The 22,379-nt window shown below is 40.4% G+C and overlaps 1 protein-coding gene across 2 annotated transcripts in view; it reads left to right on the forward strand.

Annotated features, from left to right (window-relative positions):
* Positions 1 to 22,379, forward strand: part of khdrbs3 (KH domain containing, RNA binding, signal transduction associated 3) — a 111,677-nt gene that overhangs the window by 24,976 nt on the left and 64,322 nt on the right. For both annotated transcript variants that reach the window (XR_011603240.1, XM_070985296.1), the window contains exon 2: positions 20,091 to 20,209. Coding sequence is in view for 1 of the 2 variants with exons in the window: in XM_070985296.1 (XP_070841397.1) it covers positions 20,091 to 20,209 (119 nt within the window). In the remaining variant the exon portion in view is untranslated. The remainder of the gene's footprint in view (positions 1 to 20,090; positions 20,210 to 22,379) is intronic.

The raw sequence follows: 22,379 nt of genomic DNA on the forward strand, positions 1-22,379 counted from the left end.
TATCAGATTTGTTTAGAAAAGATCTTTTGCACGGGTCTCTCAAATCCACTGCTTGTGGTAGAAATGTAGCCTCTCAGATTAAGTGGCTCAGCTGCATGTTCAGCTCCATCTTTGGAGACATTTCAATGACGACACAGGCTGAGACATTGTTAAAAGGGGAGGGGTGGTGGTATCCGTTTACCCAGGAGAGAGCCGGTGTAATCCATCAGCCTGGCTGCTGCCCGTTCAGCACAGCCGGCCCCAGCTGCCTACTGCTAACCACCCCTCCACCTCGCACTCTGACTCCCCCCAGTCCCCCCTCGATCAACATCTCTCTTTCTGTCATTCTCTGCCTCTCCAGACTATGGAGACTTTGGAGCAATACTGCGCACTAAAAGCTTCCCTTCCCTTCCCTGGAAGTTATCACACCTGATCATCTTTAGCCAACCCAAACACGAACAAGAGCTAAAACCGCATGTATTTAATGTTGAGTGATGCATCGTATACCACGAACTGAATTTATTCTCACTGAAGATGTAAGTTTTTACAATTGTCTTACAAATATGAAGTTTCATTTTTAGAAATGGCTGATTAAGTTCCCAAATCTGTACTTTTTAGTAAACTTTAAAAACTGTTATGCATCAGCGCACTTGTCGGGGACTATTTTCAGTGGTGGATTAATATGCATTTCACGGCACCAGGACAGTGTGTGGGATTGACTCCAGCCTTAACCTTTACTGAAACAGTTTGACTTTTGACTTGTGTTTGCCGAGAGGTTAGATAAGAAGATCAATACCACTGTCATGTCTGTCTGCTACCGATTTGTTTGTTTATATCCAAAAACTGAAGTGTAAAATCAACAATTTGCAGTTTTATGGGGAGTAAGATTATCAAACTATTTCTTGGACCGGTGCAACAGCTTCCTGGAGTCTTGCCATCACATGCAACCAGTTGTGATTATTATTGAGTCTTATAGTTGCTTGCAGAGGTTTTTTTGTTTTTCCTGGTTGGATAGAGTCAGGCTATCCAGGCTATTTTGACATCCGCTATCGTAGCTACGTAGCTGCACAACAACCAGGCTAACATGCTGTTAAAAATGATAGTGCTTGAGGCATGTCATAATATTGGAAATGAGAATCTGACCCTAGTTCTCTATATTTGCAAGTAAAACAAGCTAAAGTCAAATAAATTCAGCCACTGTACTACAGTAATTAGCATTCTGTAATTCCACTCTGGAATTAATGATTCATGGACAAATGTTTAGCATTGTAATTTGCTACTGCAGATTAAACCCCGAGTTCCCGCACGTTGGATGTAATGTACTTTGGTTTCCTGTCCCGGTGATAGCCTACCACCCCGGCTCCTTCTGCTAGATTTAGCACCTGTGTGCCGTTCTTAATAGCCTTAGTTTCAAAGTGAAAGGTGCACAGAAAAGTAAAAGTGAACAGTGCTTTCAGTGTGCGTGCCCAGAAATAAGAGAGCAGCCTGTATCAATTTCTTGTCCATTCAAGGATATCGCTTACTGTTACTCGATATGCCGTCATGGGACACTGAGTAGGCGCTGAAGTACTTTTCACTGCTGTCCAAACTGTGTCCAAAGCCATGAAGAGTATATAAGTAAAAATAATTCATGGCTTTGTCTTTGAGGTCAAATGTCCCATAGATAAAAGACTTTGTGAGAAAAAATACCCCTTGCAAGTCAAGTTATTATTAAGAAATATGAGGGCCAAGAGTAATGATCACACTGGCTGTATTAATATTTGATCATTGTGAAATCATTTTAATCTCCTTTTCTAATTAAACTTTTGACAGACATGTAATGGAGGTTCGGCAAAAGAAATGTTGAAAATATCACATAACTATTTAATTAGTTCCCCAACTCATTAGGGAATCTTTGCATACACATTGCCTATAAATCTGATATATGACAATGACACGGTGGGTCATTTCGAACAGTAAAAAGAAAAAAACATTCAGTTTTGATGTCCTCTATGTGTCAGACTCAGACAATAATTATGCCAAGTACATATAAATAATTACTTCTATATCAATTTAGAGCAAAAAAAGAAGATGATAGAGAGATACATGTGCAGTAACCATCATGATCTCTTTTTCCTGCGCCTGTGCTCAGAGGCTTGTTGCAGTCTCAGCAGGGACAACTTGTCACAGGGCAACAGGAAAAAGAAATGGAGTGTATTCACCAAACACAAAATAGAGCTGTTGGTTTTCCCTCCCCTGTGGAGTTGAGTTCATGGTCAAAACATTTTCTTTCAGTAAGCATCTATAAACTGTAAGCCTGAGATTTTCCCACTGTGTGTCTCGGAGCTCAGATCACGACATCTTCCACACAGCAGTTCTGACATTTTACATTTCAGGCTGATGCCTTCATCCTGAGTGATTTAACTTTGAATGCAACAGTAGAATAAGCTTCAGTAACCAGATCACAAGCAACCAGAAATAAGGAGCGCAAAGGTTTTGGAACCTTAGTGGCCTTGAAATATTCATGCGACCGTAGAGGGATCATGTAAGTGCAAAGTGGAGGAAGGGAAGTAAATAAAATAAGAGCTAAGAATGGAGAGTAGGGATTTTTCCCCTCATAGGAGGCATATCATCCATGCAGCTGGCTTAAGCAACTCTGTTAAGGCAGTATGGAGTCACTCTTCCTGTTTCAGAGCCTTCTGAGACTCATTAGGACCTCCCTCATAACTGTAAAAGCCGTCATGGTCCGCTCCCTGAGCAGTAAGACTCTGGAATCTTTTTTTGGCATCTGGTTATGCTTCAGAATGCCTGACCCCTGCTTAATGAAGACATTTTCCTTTAGATCTTACGTCTTGTTTTACTTTGCTTACATGTTACTCACTCCCTAGCAGCTATTCTCTGCACTAAAATAGGTCAAAGTCAACACAAGCAGGGCTAAAATAATATTTTGTTTGGAGCAATTATGAATTCTTTACAAGCCATTACATAGCATTATGCTCTTATCTATAATAAGACTCTTGTGCTAATGTTGTAAGGTGTGCTGAGGATGTGAGCAGGCAAATTAAAAATACCAGTGATGGTCATAGCTAGTTTCACTGGGACTGAGTAGCCATTATTTTAAGGATTAGTTTGTCAGCGATTTCTCCGTTGAATAAAGTCATCTGCATTATTAGTGTCATAATGAGCATGTGCTTTCTTTCTAAACGTGCAAAAGTCTACTGTATTATTATAAGAAGCAAAGTTAAGCCGCTTCATGCTCTTTCATGTACCATTTGAAACAGCACATGGTGATGTTCAATTCAAATGTATACATTTCAAAATGCAAACTTTTTCATCCGTAGAAGATTTTTCACTATTTCTTGACTATAATGATACAGGAAGATGTATTGTCTGGCTTGGCTGCTTTCCAGTGTATTTATACTTACAGTGGAAGATTTATGGAGGAAAATGTGATAGCAAAAAAAAAAAAAGAAAAAGAATTTCAAGGAGCTGTTGGATAATTATCTCTCATATAATTCTAATCAGGTTTAATCAGGTAGCTCCAGGGAAGGCGATGTCAGTTGTTCAGTTGGTTGCTTCATCACTTTGGTCTAGACTGAAATATTTAAAAAAGTATTGGATGGATTGCGCTGAAGTTTTGTGCCGACATTTGTGGGCCTCAGAGGATGAAACAGCTTTGGTGATCCCTTGACTTTTCCTCTAGTGCTACCACGAGGTGGACATTTTTTAAGTGAAAGATCTTTACAAAATTGCTAATTGCTGCTGAGTTTTGTACAGATATCCAGAGTAGCCAGAGGATGAATCCTGGTCACTTCTCTGACCCTCTGCTTTTTCTTCTAGTGCCAGCACAGGCCTGGATGTTCACTTTCTTTGCACATTGCACCCACAGAGGTTGAAAGTTTTGTAAGACAGGCCACCAAATTGTAGCATGAGTATAAAATGTTTGTTACCATCTGTTAAAAAGCACCACAAGTGCAGTTCATCACTTGAACCGGTGTGTGACTGGCAAAGATAAGATAAGATAAGACTTTATTGATACCACACAGGGGAAATGAAGTCGTTATAGCCAGCAAGTATCAATACAGTATAAGCAAAAAAAAAAACAAAACAAAAAACAAAAACAAAACAGTGGCACGGAAGGGTCAAGATAACAAGATAAAAAGTACACAGGAGATAAAAAAGATATACAGGACTATAGAATAGAAAATCAACTATGTTTATAAAAATAGTACTGCCCATAAAGATACTATTATCAGTATTCTTATGAGAAAACTTCAATGTCATATGTTGTATTGCAATTGAGAAAAATACTGTTGCATAGAAAGGACATTGAATTTGAAGAGTCTATGTATATGCACAATATGTGCAGTTTAGAAAAATAGTGTTGCCAATATGGATGATAAATAGTGTTATTGCACAGCTGAGAAAAAATATACAACAAAAAAACTGCAGCTTTATGATGTAGAATTGGGAAAGACAGCATCAACACAGTGCTATCATGCAGTTACACAGTCTGACAAAGGACATTAATGTTGCATGCACTGCACCATGTTACGCTTCAAGTGAGCAGTACAAATCTCAGCCTCATACAAATAATATCATTTATGTTAAATTCGAATTGATCATACAATATAAATCCATAATGTGCTTTTGTTCTTATATTAGTGATTTACATAGACAAACATGGAAAGTGGTGTTTTAACTAAAAACTAGTGCTGTCAATCGATTAAAATTAGTGCTGTCAAAAACATTGCGTGGCACGGTGGCGCAGCAGGTAGTGCGCGTGCCTCACAGCAAGAAGGTCGCAGGTTCGATTCCCGGGTCGGGCCTTTCTGTGTGAAGTTTGCATGTTCTTCCCGTGCATGCGTGGGTTCTCTCCGGGTACTCCGGCTTCCTCCCACAGACCAAAAACATGCTCATTAGCTTAATTGGTGACTCTAAATTGCCCCTAGGTGTGAGTGTGAATGGTTGTTTGTGTATGTGCCCTGCGATCGGCTGGCGACCGGTCCAGGGTGTACCCCTCCTCCCGCCCGTTGACAGCCGAGATAGGGTCCGGCCCCCCCGCGACCCCAAAAGGGATAAGCGGCATAGAAGATGGATGGATGGATAAACATGCGGTCATAAGTCATGTATTTTCGCTTGAATTTTAAGGTTTTTTAATCAGAATATGTTCCTGTTACACTGCAGATACCATATATTTTTTGGATATTAACATAAATTTTTTGGATTGTAACCTTAAATGGAAATTGGCAAAATGTGAATATGTGAATATAAAAAGTGTTTGTTGTAATTAGGTCTTTCATTAATTTATTTTTTACTAAATTCTTATTTTTTCCCCAAGCGATATCCTAACAGCCGTTTTCCATGCAGTAAGAATATGCATAGAAACTAATTATATAGGGTGGGTTAATATTAAATATTATACTCTAAATGTATTGCTTTTGTTATCTACATAAGATAAAGTGTTTTGACATGAAAAACTCACAACATATCTGGCATTTGAAACAAATCAAACTCCTTGAAAACTAGTAGTAAATTCAGCAAATTGTGATCATTTTAATTGTGGACCGACCTCCTGTTTTGATAGACTCCCCTGAACCAATATGGTGGCTGTTCCCTAGGAATTGTGGGACTTGGTGTTGGATGTATGAACTGTGTGCAGCTGGCGATTTTTTTTTGAAGTGCTACCAAGCAGCAAACCAATGCACCATTGATTCACACACGCACTAACAATGGCTCTGTCACACACACACACACACACACACACACACACACACACACACACACACACACACACACACACACGCACACACACACACACATTCTAGAGCTTTCTCATCTCTGTTTGAGCCGCCATCTTTGATGCTAATGTTATTTTTAATGCAGTCAAAGAGAGCTTAATAAAACAGCATGTAATACACTTCCCTCCATCCTGATGAGTGGAACAGTATCTTCTGGCACCTCTCTATAAGCACAGCTCTGCCTTACTGAACTTTATCTATCTTATGACTGCCTGCTAACTAACTGCGTGAAATGTCAATCACAATTGCTTATCCACTAGGAAACAAATTCAAACAACTTTCTGAATGAGCCCACCATCAGCTGTTGACACTGTCAATTGAAAAACAAGTGAGCTTGGTATAATGCCAAGCCATGAAGGATGTAGCACATACAGTATGTAAGTAAGAGTAAGCTGAGTAAGCATGACAGTAACACCTCAAAAACAGGAAGTGATGTAGCAATAGTTTATCATTCGCTGAATTGACCTTTTCTTCTGGACTACTGTTTGACTGTAAAATCTAAATTTCCTCTATCTTCTTTTTGTATGTGTGAACCTGTTCTCTGTATACAATATACTCAAATATTGACTAAAATTTCATGGCTGTAATTAGTATAATTAATGCTTAGTTTGCAAGATACCAAATGGTAGTAACGCTGATGTTTGACTTAGCCCTTTGAAATTGAGCTGAAATGTTGCAACTTCTCTTTTTTTAGCAGTGAATAATGCTGTGAGTTCATCTGTTCTCAATCATGTGTGCCTCTTTGAGGAGCTAACGTAGATTGGCTTTTATGCTTTGTAAAGAAAAACAGTGAACGACTTGTAATAGATGGACGGATTCAGGCGTGTACACCTACTGTGTGATCATGTACTCAGCCGCTGTGCCTGTTAATCCCAAATACCAAACTGTTAGATAATCTGTGGTAATAAAACAACAGAGGATGTATTTGTCGAGCTGATCCAGAGTATTTGCCAGCCCCTCGCAGTGGATGCCAACCACTGCCTCTGTGTCTGTGAATGTACCTCCGGTGGAGAACATCAAGTGCCTTATTTCATTTGTAATATTGATCTTTTTCCTTCTTGAATTGTTTGACGCTTGCCACCATGAAGAGACAACAAGCTGCAATCTAATTGATTTGGCTCAGTTAGGAACAGAGGTTGACTGAGCTTGTTGTGATCAGAGGACAAGCGGCGCTGAGAGGCAGCGTATTTGCTTGTTGGACAATGTTGGAAAATAATATGCATGTGATAATATCATAACCGCTTGTGCACCCTTTAATGCTTCCTTAATGCTCACTGACCTCGTGTGGAAATGAATTTCTCTATTTACCAGAATCTGAGAGGCAGTGTGTGTAGATCCAAACCAGTGCTGATTGCTTTTAAGAGGCACTTAACGCGCTTCCAAGCATTTGTGCGCAGTTTTAATTGACACGCGCTGAGTAATTGAAATAAAAAATGAAGGTGGCCTGGTCATTATCAGTTATGATGAGTCAGTGTATTTTGATAATGCAGCCTGAGATGAGTCCCAGATAATGATGTACATTAAGCTGCACAGTTTTCATTTTCATCCTCAAATCCCCCCCTCCTCGGACCCCCACCCTTTCACGGCCTAATGACAGTTTTATGGGAAGCTTCATTAGGCAAAGGGATGTCGAAACCGATAAACATCAGCTTATACTAATTGTGGGATAAAGTGGCCTCGCTGTGGTCTTATCATGTTGAGGTGCAAAACAAAAAAAAGTTGAGGCTTGGGTGTGACCAGATCATTTATTGTTAATTAATACATGATTTATCTTTGCAGCTCCATCCTTTTCTTTTGTCTCTGTTCATTCAGACATACATCCACTGGGTTTCGTGTTTTGTTGCGCACCTTGGTCTGCAGATAACCAAATGAAGAGAAAGCATTATGGGCTTCACTGATAGTGCAGAGTGCTAAGCAAAGATGGTGATTTTTCTAAACTGTAATTTGGGCACAGAAGGGTGAATGGGTGTCTACACATGTTAAACCGATATATTGGGAGCATAGAGGCCTTTTATTAAGTCTCAGATCACAGCCAATCATGTGGCCCACTTCTGGTGTAATTGAGGCTCATCCTTGACCACAGATACTTTTCACTTAATGTTTTACTTTTTGTAACGTTCCTCTTTTGTCTACCCCACAGTTTTCAGGTGCAGTGGTCACCCTGCATTAGGCTGTTAGGGTTAGTTAATTGTTTGCATCGCAAATTATTAATTAAAACGTGTATTCATCTCCCCTTCCTTAGCAAATCTCCCCTACCCCCAACCCCCTCCCCAACATCAGAATATATCTCTAACTTCATATATTTCCTGTTGAAACAAGGCAAGTGCTTTTCCATCCACCTGTTTTTATGCACGTTTTCAGTTTTGGCTGAGGTGGAAAGTTTGGCGTATCAATAACCTTCTGCAGTGGTTTGATGGATCCCCTTCTTTTTTCACTGGTGTAGTGGAATTTAGGCAGAAATTGATATAGTGACCCTTTATTGATGATTCACATCTCCATTGAACATGTCCCAATTAGTGCACGTCAGGAAACCTTGGGGTGGTGTGATGGCAACCTCCGACCACTGTGGGGCGCTGTGTGATTGTGACTTGTGATGTTTAAGTTCCTGGTTGAATAATACTAGGTTGTTAATAAAGTTTAAAAAGGAAAAAAGTCAGAGTGGTGGGTATGAACACAGAGGGTGCTTTTCATTACGTTGAATTGTGCCTCCTCGTCTCCTTCGTCAACCCGGAAGTCGTTTCTTCTCCGCCATGATGAAGGATCTTCCAATTGCTTAAATGCACCTGAAGGAGACGAGGAGAGAGGAGGCTTCTGAAGGAGATCAGAGTGAGGATACACCTCTGTAGCCTACGTGGAAGTCTTTCATTATTTAAGGGGCGTGTCGTATGTGGCACACGTTTGAATCATGGCGGGAGCAGGTCTTCACAAATGTAATCTTGATTCTTGTTTCAACTGTGTCCTTTTAACAATTGTATCTGTCACCAAGAAATTAATGAAAATTCTTGGTATATTACGTTTTTTTAAAGCAAGGCTACAAGACTGTTGGTTTAATCTACCACCATTGCGTCCTCTGTTATGCCTCTAACGGCATATAATTGAAACCTCATCAATAGCAATCAGGAGTAGAACAGTCTGACTGCAGATCTGACCATAATATCATGTTTTACAGCTTTTACAGCTGTGCAAACGTCATCAGTAATTGACGTCGCTTCGGACTGACACTGTGGAGCGAGGATTTTTCATTTCGGAGTTTCGTTTCCTCCGTCCTCACGTCCCTTCCTCGCATCCCTCTTTCATGTCCTTTACCGAATAAAAAGCACCCTCTGGGTGCTTTTCATTCCATAAATTGGTCTCCTCGTCTCCTCCACTCGCTTCCTCTCCTCACGTCTTAGCTCCGCCCAGCGATGACATGAAAGAGCGATGTGAGGAAGAGATGTGAGGACGGAGGAGACGAAATTCTGAAATGAAAAATTCTCGCTCCACAGCGTCAGTCCGCAGTGACGTCAATTACTGATGATGTTTGCACAGCTGTATTAGCTGTCAAAGGGACTGCAGCTGAATGCACATAGAAGCCTTTATTTAAGAGCAATTTCTAAAAGCACACAGTAGTACTTAATTTTGTAATTTGTTTTAAATATGCAAATCATTTAAACTTTCTTTTAAATCATCTAATATATGTATATGAGGATGGGTGTGCGGTAGATTAAACCAACAGCCTTGTAGCCTTGCTTTAATATACCGTAATATACCAAGAATTTTCATGAATTTCTTGGTGACAGATACAATTGGACACAGTTGAAACAAGAATCAAGATCACGGACTACTTATATTTGTGAAGACCTGCTCCTGCCATGATTCAAACGTGTGCCACATACGACACGCCCCTTAAATAATAAAAGACTTCCGCGTAGGCTACACCGGTGTATCCTCACTCTGATCTCCTTCAGAAGCCTCCTCTCTCCTCGCTCCTCGTCTCCTTCAGGTGCATTTAAGCAATTGGAAGATCCTTCATCATGGCGGAGGGGAAATGACTTCCAGGTCGACGAAGGAGAGAGGAGACGAGGAGGCACAATTCAACGTAATGAAAAGCACCCAGACTCGATGTCTCAGCAATGCCACTGTAGCCCAAATCCAAGATGTCTTCCCTTCTGGTGGAAATGTCCACATACTGTAGAAATGGTGGCAGAACATTGTCCTGTCTCCAACTGTTCAAACACCGGAGCCCCAAAATACTCGGCCAACATAGTGCTAGCATTCTCTGCTACCAGCTAGAGAAGCACACAGTCAGCATCTCCAGGACAGGTGTGTATACCTTGCGTTGCATTGTTAGCAATGGTTGACATTTCCATCATGGACTGACCATGCTGGAATGATTAGTTTGTTAAGTTTGCAGATGTTATTTTTTGTTGTACTCATATGTGTCTGTTCAGAACGTGGTGGTTTGTTGTTTTGATGTGGATTTATACTTTTAACTGTTAATGGCTGTTACATTTCTTGACTTCTGCTGTATTTTCCTTTTGTGTTCATGAGATCTCTTTCCCAGTGTTGAATGTCATTTAAAGGGTTAACATTGCTGAGAACTGCTTCCTGTCTCTCAGTCTGCGCTGCTTGCTGCAATACTTAGAATTCATAGCGTCATCAGACTATGGAATTTGGATCAGTGCGTGGATTGGTGATATCAGTGCGATATCTGATGAGTTAATTACGTCAGCACCCATGGTCATGGATGGAAATATGCATTAATTCCCATTTCCTTCAGATTTCCTCCAAATTTGGTTGTTCTTTCTAATTTTGGATGGAAATTGGCTAAAAAAAAGAGTAAGGATGTGCTATATCATATCATTCATGTTATAGTCTGTAAAAGTTTTAATATGATAAAAAATGATTATATCGAGATAATGGCAATATTCCAACTTGTTGACGTAATGACGTCATAGTGTTATGCACAGCAACAACAATCATGGATGAAAGCGAGTCACCTCCAAGCAGGGAGTGAGTTCAGTCGTGTGGGAGTGGTTTGGTTATAAAGATCAGATGTACAACAAACTTATTTCATCACCTCAAGGAAAAGTGCTCGGTTGAGTACGAGGAGTTCCAGAAATCCTGTGAGGTGACAAGTTGTACTCCGCAGTTTGTCATCAAGAATATCATTATCACAGAAATACCCTGAAATATTGTGATTTTATTTTAGGATCATATTACCCATCCCTGGTAAAGAGTCTTTCCACTGTGGAAACCAGTGGGCTGTTCGTGGTTAGAAAGAATTCTGATAACTCAATAAACTGGAAACGAATTTGCCATCAACCTTACTTCACATCCTGCTGTCCTGTCCCCTGTTGTGCTTCATTTCCTCTGACGGACTTGTTGATTTTTGTACAAGCAACACTTCAAAGAAATACAGGATTTGCTTGTAGTTTAAATATATATATATATATATATATTAGGCTCTTTAAAATGCTCATTAAAGGTGTTCTGTGGCGTTTTCTGGTAAAGTTTACATTCAGCGAAGTGCATGTGTGTCCCTGAAGCCATTCCTAAAAATATTGCTCCATATGCTTCTAGTGATTCAAAATCTCCACAGGGAACCTTTAATTTGTGTTTAAATGGAGAGGTCCCTACTATCCACTTGTGGCTGTGTGACAAATTATAGTTTTTAGCCAAAGCAAACACTGCAGACGAGCAGATTGCAGCTAATGTGTTCACTTCATAGGGCAGCAAGAGTTTTCTTGTGTTCACTGTGTCATTTATCTTGAGCTAATACAGACACCAGAGCTAGATTGCTTATCTTTGGTCCATGTGGGATTTTTTCTTTGTAGCTGTAGGTAGAGTTTTTTGTTGATAATTTGCAAACATGAGCTTAATTTGGCCAGTTTCGGTTCACTGCTGCAGTATAACATTTGTGATATGGTGGCCCTGGAAGATATCTGCATATGTGCAGCTATAAAATTAACAAGCACATGGGTTTTTAGTGATTTGATAGAGATGCAAAATTAGTCTGGTTTGGATTAGGAGCAGCTGCTGTATGTTTCCAGTTCCACTCCATCTGTAATTGAATCTAATTAATTATGTGTAGTTTATCTTCCACTACTCTGATGGATCTACAAACCCTCCATAGTAAAACAAGAGTTTGTTTCAGTGGGAGGTTTGGTTCCATCCTGCTGCTTTCAGGAAACTTCAGAGCAGTTTGATGTTTTCTAATGTATTGTGTGAAAACTGAATATTTTATGATGAGAAATATTTTGCATTATGTATGGCAGAATATTATTAACCTATATAGGATGTTTGAGGATCAAACTGGTTCCATATTCAGCATTTTGAGGCTACGTTTTTGAATTTTCTATAAATTTGTTTTGGAACTTAGTGTAGTCAGCAAGTTGTGCAATGTGTTTTATTACAATATTCATAAATATACTTAGCACTTCTGGAGTGGATTGATGTGACGACAAGGTCACAGAGGCAGCTCAATTACAAGCTCAAAGTTGTTTTTTATGATCAGTAGTATTGGTTTTCTCTGGGAAATATGTATTAATGGACATTTTATTGTTTTTACCAGCTCAGCAAAAGCATCCCCATCAACCAAAAAGTCGAGACTTGATTCTAACTTTACTCATTCATTGAGTTTGTGTCCAATATTTGCATTGCACCGCTGACATCATTATCATCTGAGGAGCAGGAGCTGGGTCTTCAGCTGTGTTATAGCTAAAAAGTGAAGCCCCCACAAACACATACACATCCCTTTATGTCTCGTGGATTCTTCTGAACCTCACTGCATCTGTAGGGGAGTCCTGGAGTCTTTAATGTATTGTTGGCCTGCTAATTTCCACTTTATTTTCTTTCTCATTCAGTAATTGCTATTTCAGTTTTATTTTAAACAACATGTGACCTCAAGTAATACCACACACAACACGTACAACTCTGGAAACTTGCACAACACTCACTGTTGATGTTTTATCCTATAAAACCTCCGTCTATTACACTTAACTATTTAACGCAGCTGCTCATGATTTCATGGATGAGGGCAGATTTGTAAAGCAAAATCCTTTGGCATGTTGAGAACACTTTGATAATCTGCTTGCGCACAAGTCTTTAAATGAACAGGTGCCAAAATAAATGCACCCTGCAACTATCCTAATGATAAGCAAACAACACCGGCCTAAAGTAGATGGAATCCTGTCACATGAGGTAGAAGCCTGCAGCAATCCTGGCATCTTTGAGGCAAGTTGAGCCCTCAAAGGCCCTAAAAAACAAACATGTGCACTTTGAACAACCCTGCCACCCGAGGGGTTCTTTAGGGAACTTTAATGTTCTTACAGAACCATTTTAAATTCGTGACTCACCCCGAGGGTGACAAGAGCATTCCTGAAGATCTCATGATTTTTGCAGTGAGAATGTTCTTTTGTATTTATCTAATGCTCCAGCCATTACCACTGAGTTTGGCGGATTAAGATCATGTGAGTTTGACTTCCACAGAGATCCACAGAGTAGAGTCCCTGACTGGCTGGATATATTTATGATGCTTCACAGGCCGGATACTGAAATGAAAGAGGCACCACTCGAGGGGCTCTCTGTCTTAATCCGTGGACATTATCTCTACACTGTAAGCGGGTCTTGGCTCGTTACCTCGCAGTAGAGAGCCAGGCTGGCAGGGTTGCAGGGAGAGAGGCAGAAAGGGAAGGGAAAGGAGGGAGGGCCTTGCCTGGCCGCCGAGAATGTAATCTCCAGATTAGAGGGCGAGACGAATTCCTGCTGCCAGCCTGACCTTGTCAAGGCAATGGAGGAGCCAGAGTGAAATTGAGATTTCAGGACAGGGGCGAATCGAGGCTTTTTTTTTTTTTTTGAGCGTTAGCGTTTCTCTTTCAAGGGTCACAGCCTTGACACCATGATTCACGCTAAATGTGTGTGGTCACACTGGTAGCACACATGAAATGCGTGTGGGGCAAACTGTTTCTGGCACTGACCATACTGCTCGAAAGCCTCGGCAGTCAGTCAGTCTACTGCAGTTTTTATGGGATGAAGCAACAAACATAAAAAATGTCCAGAGCAGCGTAGTTTGTCCTAATTTATTGAGACTGGGAAATGGCAGCGTTTTGGCCTCATGATGTCGAGACAGTCTGGATTTCACTATTTAGATTTAGTGGACGATAACTTGGTTGCCCTATGTTATGACAAAGGATGTGAATGGTACAACAGTGAAGAGATCATCAATTTTTTCTGTATAACCTTTAAAAGAGGAAATAATCTTGGTCTTCCAAATTAAAATTACATTGAAAAGTTTCAAAAATAAACAATAAAGCACTGCTCATTTCAGTATTCTCGGGGGCTTTGCCAGTGGTTGCACCCTGAAGCTGCTTGGTCTGGTGTGACCAGTTGCTTATCTTGGTTAATGTGAAGTTCAAGTGGCTCTTTTCTACTTGTGCTAATGTTACTTTCTGTTTTTGCATTTAAATCACAACAGCTGCTTTTGCCACAGTTCAACAAAACCTCATTTGTCTCGCATGAAATATTAAGGATCAAATAAGCAACAATCAGTGTTGAAAAGCAGACTTGAACGTTGAACTCCATTCACTTTGAGCTGCTGAGCCTTTGAACGTGTACAGTAGGCTACATTTGGTCTTGTTAAAAAGCTCCCATCTTGAATTTTCTTATGTCTCAGTTTGAATATTTCAACTTTCTGAGTGACCTCAGTGTCCTCTGATTGGGTTTATATAAGCATGTTCTGCTATGTAGAAACTGGTAAATGAGAATAATGATGTGACATTCCCGTTTGAGCATTTCATTCATTTGACCTGTAATTGCAAAACAACAAAATAATGAGTCTGTCTGCGGCAGACAGCGGCGTACAGCATCAGTTGCATGAAGGAAGTGGCGGAAAGCTGCCGATAAACTACCATTGTGCTATTTAGACAAGATTTATTTTTATTGCCTCAGACGCTTGCTGGAGCAGAAGAGAAACTCACTGTCTTCCAATTTCCAATTCAATTATTTACGCAAGGAAACACAGCGAGAGCTAAGCTTCTCTATGCAGGTGCATGTTGCCGGGGCTGTGTTGAAATAAAGAGCGGTGCAAACACTAATAACGTTCATAAAGTACAAAATGAAAACAGAAACATTGTGAGTTGTGCTGGTATTTTATGATAAAGGCAACCAGCATTGCATAGACTTAACAAATGTAACTCAACGCATAACAGTTGACTTCAAACACAGTAAAAGATACCATACCATGGTGCTCTTTTGAAATATCAAATATTTATCGCATCATGTAGGACCAAAGGAGTGTCTGTGATTAGCCCATAAAGGTGGCTGTAACTCCTGTCTCTTTTTCTTGCGGCTAAAAGGCTTCTGTGAGAAGCACGCTCTGCCCGGGGGTACCATAGTTAGATGAATACCGCAGTTAGATAAATACCTGTAGGATGAGCCACTGAAATAAAAAAAAATGTGGCATGAAACAGTTTTATGTACAATTAATTCTGGAGCATGAGTCAGTTCCACTAAATTGGACTGAGATATGGGGTTATGCGTATGGCTCCACTCACTCTGTGAAAGAAAACACTGGCCGGGCCCTCGTTCATTTCCATGCTGCCTCAGTCTCACCCACAGCTTTCACTCAAAGCATTAAAAGGTGTCAGAAGATCTATAATTCAAAGTCTGTGTCGAGTTAATTCAAAGTTTGAGCCACAAAGTAGTGTCACGCTGCCCTTGAACATCCAAAGCCACTATGGGGTCTTGGATAATTAGTGTTTGAATCATTGCATACACCAGGGAGAATGTACTTCTCATTATATTTGTTAGCTGTGAACTTTTGCTTCACACACATTGTTTACCAAAGTGGCACCACTAAGGGCACCCACACTGCCTTATTGAAGAACTGCTGACCCAATGCTATTTTTCTCATTTAAATTAAAGCAACTCTGGCTCTTACCACCTTGATATTATTGGTAATCAGTTATGGGAAATGAAAGTAGGATAATTCAAAGTAAACATAGCCTTATATTGCAGTGTAAAGCAGTTATTCCCAGTAGTGTTGTCTGTTAATAGATTGGTGTTCTCTGCCTTCCGCCCAGTGCATTTGGGTTATCCTGCAGCTGAATGAGTGAACATGAGCATCCCAACAAACCAGTACATTACAAAAACAAGAAAGAAACATTTATTCTTTTTGCATCACAGATTGGAAAGAAAAGTGAAACATGGTTCCCTTCATGTAGTTGTGAATCTCCCGTCCGTCTTGTCTGGTAACAAGGGATACACCTGATGTGCAGATACTGTATTTACGAGCATCTCACCCCTCAACATGAAACTGGTAGACTTAATGACCCAATTGCCTCTGTTGTCAACTCCACTCTCCAGCACGCGGCTGAAGTCATGCATAATCCCACAAAATCTACCCATCTTATGAATTTTAAATGGGGAGGCCTAAATCACCGAGCTGCTTTTAAGTGAATCCATTTCTAATAGAAGAGCGGACAGCTGGGGTGTCCTTTTGTCAGGTGCCATCACACAAGCACACATGCTTTCTGCACTGTAAATATATTTTTTATGTGTGCAAAGGTTGTAAAGTTGACACATTTGATGCAGGAGTAACATAAAACAAAACAAAACAAGTAGAGCCCTGGGAGAATAAGTTGGAGAGAGGGCGGCTCTGTTTGTGCTCTCTGCTTAAAGGATCATTTCTTTATGACAGCAGTTAGTTTAGTAGTTGTACTCGCCATGTTCTTGACTCTGATGATCTGACATTCAAAAACACTGTTGGCTTGTGAAGCTAAGCAACAAATGAAAAAGTTTTTAAACTGTCTTAGCTCCTCAGTGATTCAAATAGAATAAATGAATGAAATATTGAAATTTTGAAGACTTTCTTCAGTTACGTTTGACTCTCAGCTCTGTGTGGTCTGGAGGAGCCACTTGCCCCACATGTAGTTGAATATGCATGTACATCCTTTACCCCCTGATGAGGGCTGTTGCTCCTGAAACATGTTTGTTCTGATATCACTGAAGAGCAGCTGAATAATTTTTATTCCTCCAGTTTGATTTGAACCATGCAGCTTAGCGCAGCTGCAAATGCAACACTCACAGTGTAGCCTTCCATCCTTTTTTTCTCAGGCTTCAAAGTGGTGTGACCTAGCAAAGAGTAAAGGATAATTCCAGTGTCTTCCATAGGTCGTTTCTTCATTGTACTGGCCTTTAAGGTTGGCATGTGCTTAAAATAACGTGTTGTCAGCAAAAGTGCCCTCATGAATGGCCACACTTCAAGGCCAGGTGGAAAACTGTTGTTCTCGACAGGGGCGAGAACATCCATCCATCCATCCATCCATCCATTTTCTATGCCGCTTGTCCCTTTCGGGGTCGCGGGGGGGTCGGAGCCTATCTCGGCTGTCAACAGGCGAGAGGCGGGGTACACCCTGGACCGGTCACCAGCCGATCGCAGGGGGGCGAGAACAATTGAGGATAATGGCACACACTCTTCAACTGTCGCACATTGAAGGCAGACATGGTTTTGGCCTCTGTTGTACAAATGAAAAGTAGGAGAGTGAAGAATAAAAATACTTGAGGGAGAAACTCAAACACAACACACTTTTCACCTGGTCAATCATTGCGTAAAGTGTTGTATGTATTTGTAGTGATGTCATCATATTCCCAAATGATGGCCAAATGAGCAATATAATACCCAAGTTGTCTGAAAACTATCCTTTTAATACCAGTTCTATTCAAGTATTTTGCAACTCTGAAACTCCACCAAGACTCGAGTGGAAGTAAAAGAATGAAAAGAATTGAGCTGCTCTCGAGCCACAGGAAATGTCAACATGTTTCAGCAGCAGCAGCAGCCCTCATCAAGGGGGAGTAGATGTACATACCAAACTACATGTACTGAAGGCCGGGGGCTCCTCCACAGCCCATCAAGTCAAACATAAAATACCTTAAGGACAACTTCAGGATTGAATATTGAAGTCATTCATTCCATTTAGGTCTCACTGGCGTTAAAAGCTCCATCAAACCATTACATTTCTTTCATTCCTCACATTGCACAAGTCAACACTGAAGCAAAAAGGCATATTCACATAAAGGAATGGCAACCATAACAATCAAGAACGAGGCTTCCACTGATGTTTTTCAAGTTCCACGATTCTCAGCTGCTGATTTGCTGAAGGTCTGTGTTGTGCCTCTCAAATGGCCAAATTAGAATATCCCGCTATTCACCATCCATTTGCAGCCCGAGGAGAGGAGTCACATAGAACTGGAAGGGAAAAAAGAAAACAACAGGCGCGCTGCGCTTGTGTCAGTGGTGGACGTTTTGAAAGTCTTTCTTTTGAACACTTGGTAATGACTGGGAGGTGGACGCGGGTCTCAGTTCACATGGCTGTATTTCCACCCTAGTAAACTGAACGACAGAATGAAAGAAGCGTGGTTAATTCACACGAGCTGACTCTGTTCAGAGGGTGAGCTCATTGGAAGCTGCAGGGTTGCTGCTTATTACACCTGCTGATTGATCGCTGGGCCCTGTTGGGCTTTATTTGGACTTGGGACGTAAAAGTTTCTTTGTGGACATGTCGGAAAAATTGTGCTGTAAGCTGCTGTAAAGAAAAAGAAATTAAACGATTTGAAATTGAAACACAATCTCAGTCACAATCTCCCTGCACATCAGAGCCTGAATGTTTTGAGGACAACGCCTGGTGGAAGGAGGAAACTCTGTCTTGGCATGTTGCTAGGCGATGCATTAATATTAATGTTGTCTTTTCTCAGAACGTGTGCACTCTCTGCCCCCCCTGGGATAAACTGAAGCTTAAAGATATCTCCATCTCACTGATACTTCTTTTATCCCCGTTAAAACTCATATCAAGGGTTTTAATTACATTCTGCCGATGTAATACTGCAGAGCTTTGTTGAGAAATTACAATTGGTATTTTAGTTTCTGGTTTGCAGTGCTGATATGCTCAGCTAATTTCTGACCTGGCGTAATTGAAAAATGGGGATGTGGTATATCTGCTCGTGCTGTGTTTGAACATGTGAACATGTTTGAGTTTATCATGTCTCCAGATTGAAACAGGGCTTATTTTGCCTGAATCTCTGAGCTAGTCTTCAAAGTCTGTATTAAAATGTAAACTGTAAAGCTAAAACATCATAGCCGCTCCCTTTGAATGTTATTTATTTCCATTGAAAAAATCATTTTGAACTGGAGAAATAAATCTGTGATGGAGTTCGCCCTCTGCCTCACCCTTTCCCCTGCCGGGCTTTTAGCCTCAAGTCTTTGTCATAGCCTCTTCGCTCCTCTCAGCTGCCCTCGCTGCAAAACCATTTTCCTGGCACTGAAACACAGATGTTATCCATCTGATTAAACGTTCAAGGTTACATCTCCAAATACATCAAAGTCTACCTCTCCCATAAGAGGAAGCGTGACAGACAGTATTTTTGGTTGCCTGGAGGTGCAAGCTCCAGTGTCCTTCCCATATTTTTTTTATGTACGAGTAAATTGGTACCTTTGCTCACATTACAAAGTATTATGGTGATCCAGACTCAGCCAGTAGGTGAGATGAATGATGCTGAAGGGATGTAGCATTCTTTTTATATGGAAACAGAATTGATGGGTTTTGTTTTCGAGGCTTAAAAAGCTTGATCATATCTGCAGGAATTTACCATTACTACTAGTAACAATTATGATCATTTGTTAATTATTGAAGTCATTTATCAGCCAAAAAATTAAGCTTCCATCTTCCATCAGATACTATCAAACCTGTGCAAGAACAAACATGTGAAAACTTCAGTTTGTGGAGTTACAACACCTAGATGAGATGAATCTTGGCCATGTTTGGTACCATAGTGCCTGTAAAGAACCCTGTGCCCATCTGGCCAGTAGCCAAAGATACAGCAAGAGAGTGCTGGATGGACAGAAAAGTCAAGGAGTGGTTATGAAATATCACTCTCCATATTTCTGAACCTATGCTGACTGCTTTGAGTCTTTATATTTATTTCCCCGGTGTGGAATCAATAAAATTATGTCTTATCTAATCTTATCTTATCTTATCTTATCTTATCTTATCTTATCTTATCTTATCTTATCTTATCTTATCTTATCTTATCTTATCTTATCTTATATTTATGCTAAGCTAGGATAGCCATGGCCTGACTCCATCTCCGTACATAACACACAGAACCGAGAGTGTTATTGATCTTATCTCTCTTGGAAAGAAAGCAAATAAGCATATTTCCCAAAATGTTAAACTGTTCCTTTAAGTGGTGATGCATCTATTCATTAGTTTCCGTCCCGCCGCAGTCATTTTCCAGCCTTGTGTATTTGCTGCTTGTCAACATCGACTGATTGCTTTTCTTCTCCTGTCTTTTCAGAGATTGAAAAAATTCAGAAAGATGAGGGGAAGGAAGAAGAGAAGTTCATCGATGTCGTCATCAACAAGAACATGAAACTGGGCCAGAAAGTTTTAATACCAGTCAAGCAGTTTCCTAAAGTAAGTGCTATTGTACCACCACCAGAGACTTCTCCAAGAATGTGATGTGCGCAGATAGAGAATTTTAGATTGTGTTATTTATAGATAATGAAGCCAACTACAGTCACTCTGGTTTTGATTTAAATTCCTTACAACAGCCACTTGACACTTTTTGTTGATGCTTTATGTTATTAGATGTAGCATATCTGGAAGGCGGCGTACAGGAAGAGTGTTGGCTGACAGATCTGGGGTAGAACTATATTAGGGATGTTACCTCGTGTCTGAAGAATTGTTTAAGCTTTTGAAATGTTACAATCTAATTCTCACACTCCTCCCTCATACACACACCTCTCTGGTACACTGACCTTGGTCAATGACGCTTTGATGTCTCGGTATATTAATTTGTCAATGAATATTTATGAATATATGATTCAAAGGAATTATCTCATGATGGATTTCATTTTCTTGAGTGTGCAATGGATTTCTTGTGATACTTGGTATATACATGTCCTTCTAGGTCTTTTTCAAGTTCTTTTTTTTTTTTTTTTCAGGAAAAATAATAGCTTGTAGGGTGAGAGTGCGATTGCAAAGCGGCACATAAGTCACATGTATGGAGTCCTAGACAGTCAGCTTCACGATGACCTCCACATGAAGCTGTTTTGAGCGATAACACTGTTGCCACCTCTGACAGCACTTCAGACTCGCCCGCCACGAAGGGGCCTTAACCGGCAACAGCATTTATAGGAGCCACACGCTCGATGCATGACAGGGATTTCCCGCTGGGAGCTCAATGGGGAGGCTGGTGTAAAAGTGAGAGGGCCGCTCTTAGATGGGGACATCACTCAAGTTTTCACCTCAGCCCTCCAGGGGGAAAGACAGCAGTAACCTGCAGTATGCGGATGGAGAGGACAGCAGGGAGGAAACGCAGCACCGGAGTCAAACACTGAACCAACAAATCTTTGGAGGTGCATTTGGGTTTACTTTTCCCCAAATCTGTTTTTCTGTTCAAAATCACTCATTTTGATGACACAGTGGCATAGTAAAATAATAGCAACGTCGGTTTAAAATGCAGGTTTAAAAATCAGCTATGTACCAGGTTTTATGTTAGTCCACACCCAGTATTTTATTTAACAGTAGATTTCAGCTTCTAAGACCCACCGTACAGCAGCGTTAGCTCTGTGAAAATAACATCTGCAGTCAACACTCTCTAATTTGAAATAATTGTCACTGAAAGATTAAAACTCGTGAGCACTGGGAATTTGACTGGGTGAGAAAGAAAGGAGGAAACAATGAACAGGAAATCATCCGTTTTATAGAGGTTTTTGTTAATGCATTCAACTATTCCGATAAAGATCATGCCACACTGCTCAGTTATGCCCAATATGAATTGATTTGATGGTTGGTAGTCTGAACACAGTCTACAGCCATGCTCAGTGAGGCTGTACTAAAGCACCATGACGCCAAGTGTAATAAGCTAAAATATCTAATGAGACCATGAATACATGCTCATAGCAACAATGGTAGCATGCTGATGTGTTACAGGTATACTGTTTACCACTATTTTAGTTAAGCATGTTAGCATGCTAGCAGTCACTAACTAGCACTTAACACAAAGTACAAATGAGGCCAATGGGAATGAACCAAAGCATGAAAATGTTGATCTGATGATGGCATTGGATGATTAGTCCGGGGATTACCAAAGTTATTGCAGTTAATTCTGAGAAAACACAAATGTATGCAAGAAAATAAATAAAAAAGAATGTAAAAAAAATATGGCTATCCATCCAGGAGGGGTTGAGACATTTCATTCTGGAACAATATGGCGGACTGAGTTATCCACATTGCTAACATTGCTGTACACATTGCATAGAGCTGTGCTGCTAGCATGGCTGATAAGTGACATCCCTTTTGTGGATTTTCCAGCGAAATTATAGCAGATTTACTATTTTTGACAGTTTGCTTGCAATGAAACTGAAACAAGATTGTTAAGGATCAATAACATTGTTGGATTGCCAGACTATGAATGTAGGAAGCCATATTATTATTTCTGTCCTCATTAGCACCACAATAACCAAGCAGTGCAGACACTGATCTCTCATACATACTTCATATTAGCCTACATGCTCACACTCATGTAAACTTCAATGGCACGAGCAGTATGTGAAAGTTATACTGCATCTAATGTTAGCTT

Source organism: Chaetodon trifascialis, chromosome 17, assembly GCF_039877785.1.
Source record: "Chaetodon trifascialis isolate fChaTrf1 chromosome 17, fChaTrf1.hap1, whole genome shotgun sequence".
Taxonomy (NCBI): domain Eukaryota; kingdom Metazoa; phylum Chordata; class Actinopteri; order Chaetodontiformes; family Chaetodontidae; genus Chaetodon; species Chaetodon trifascialis.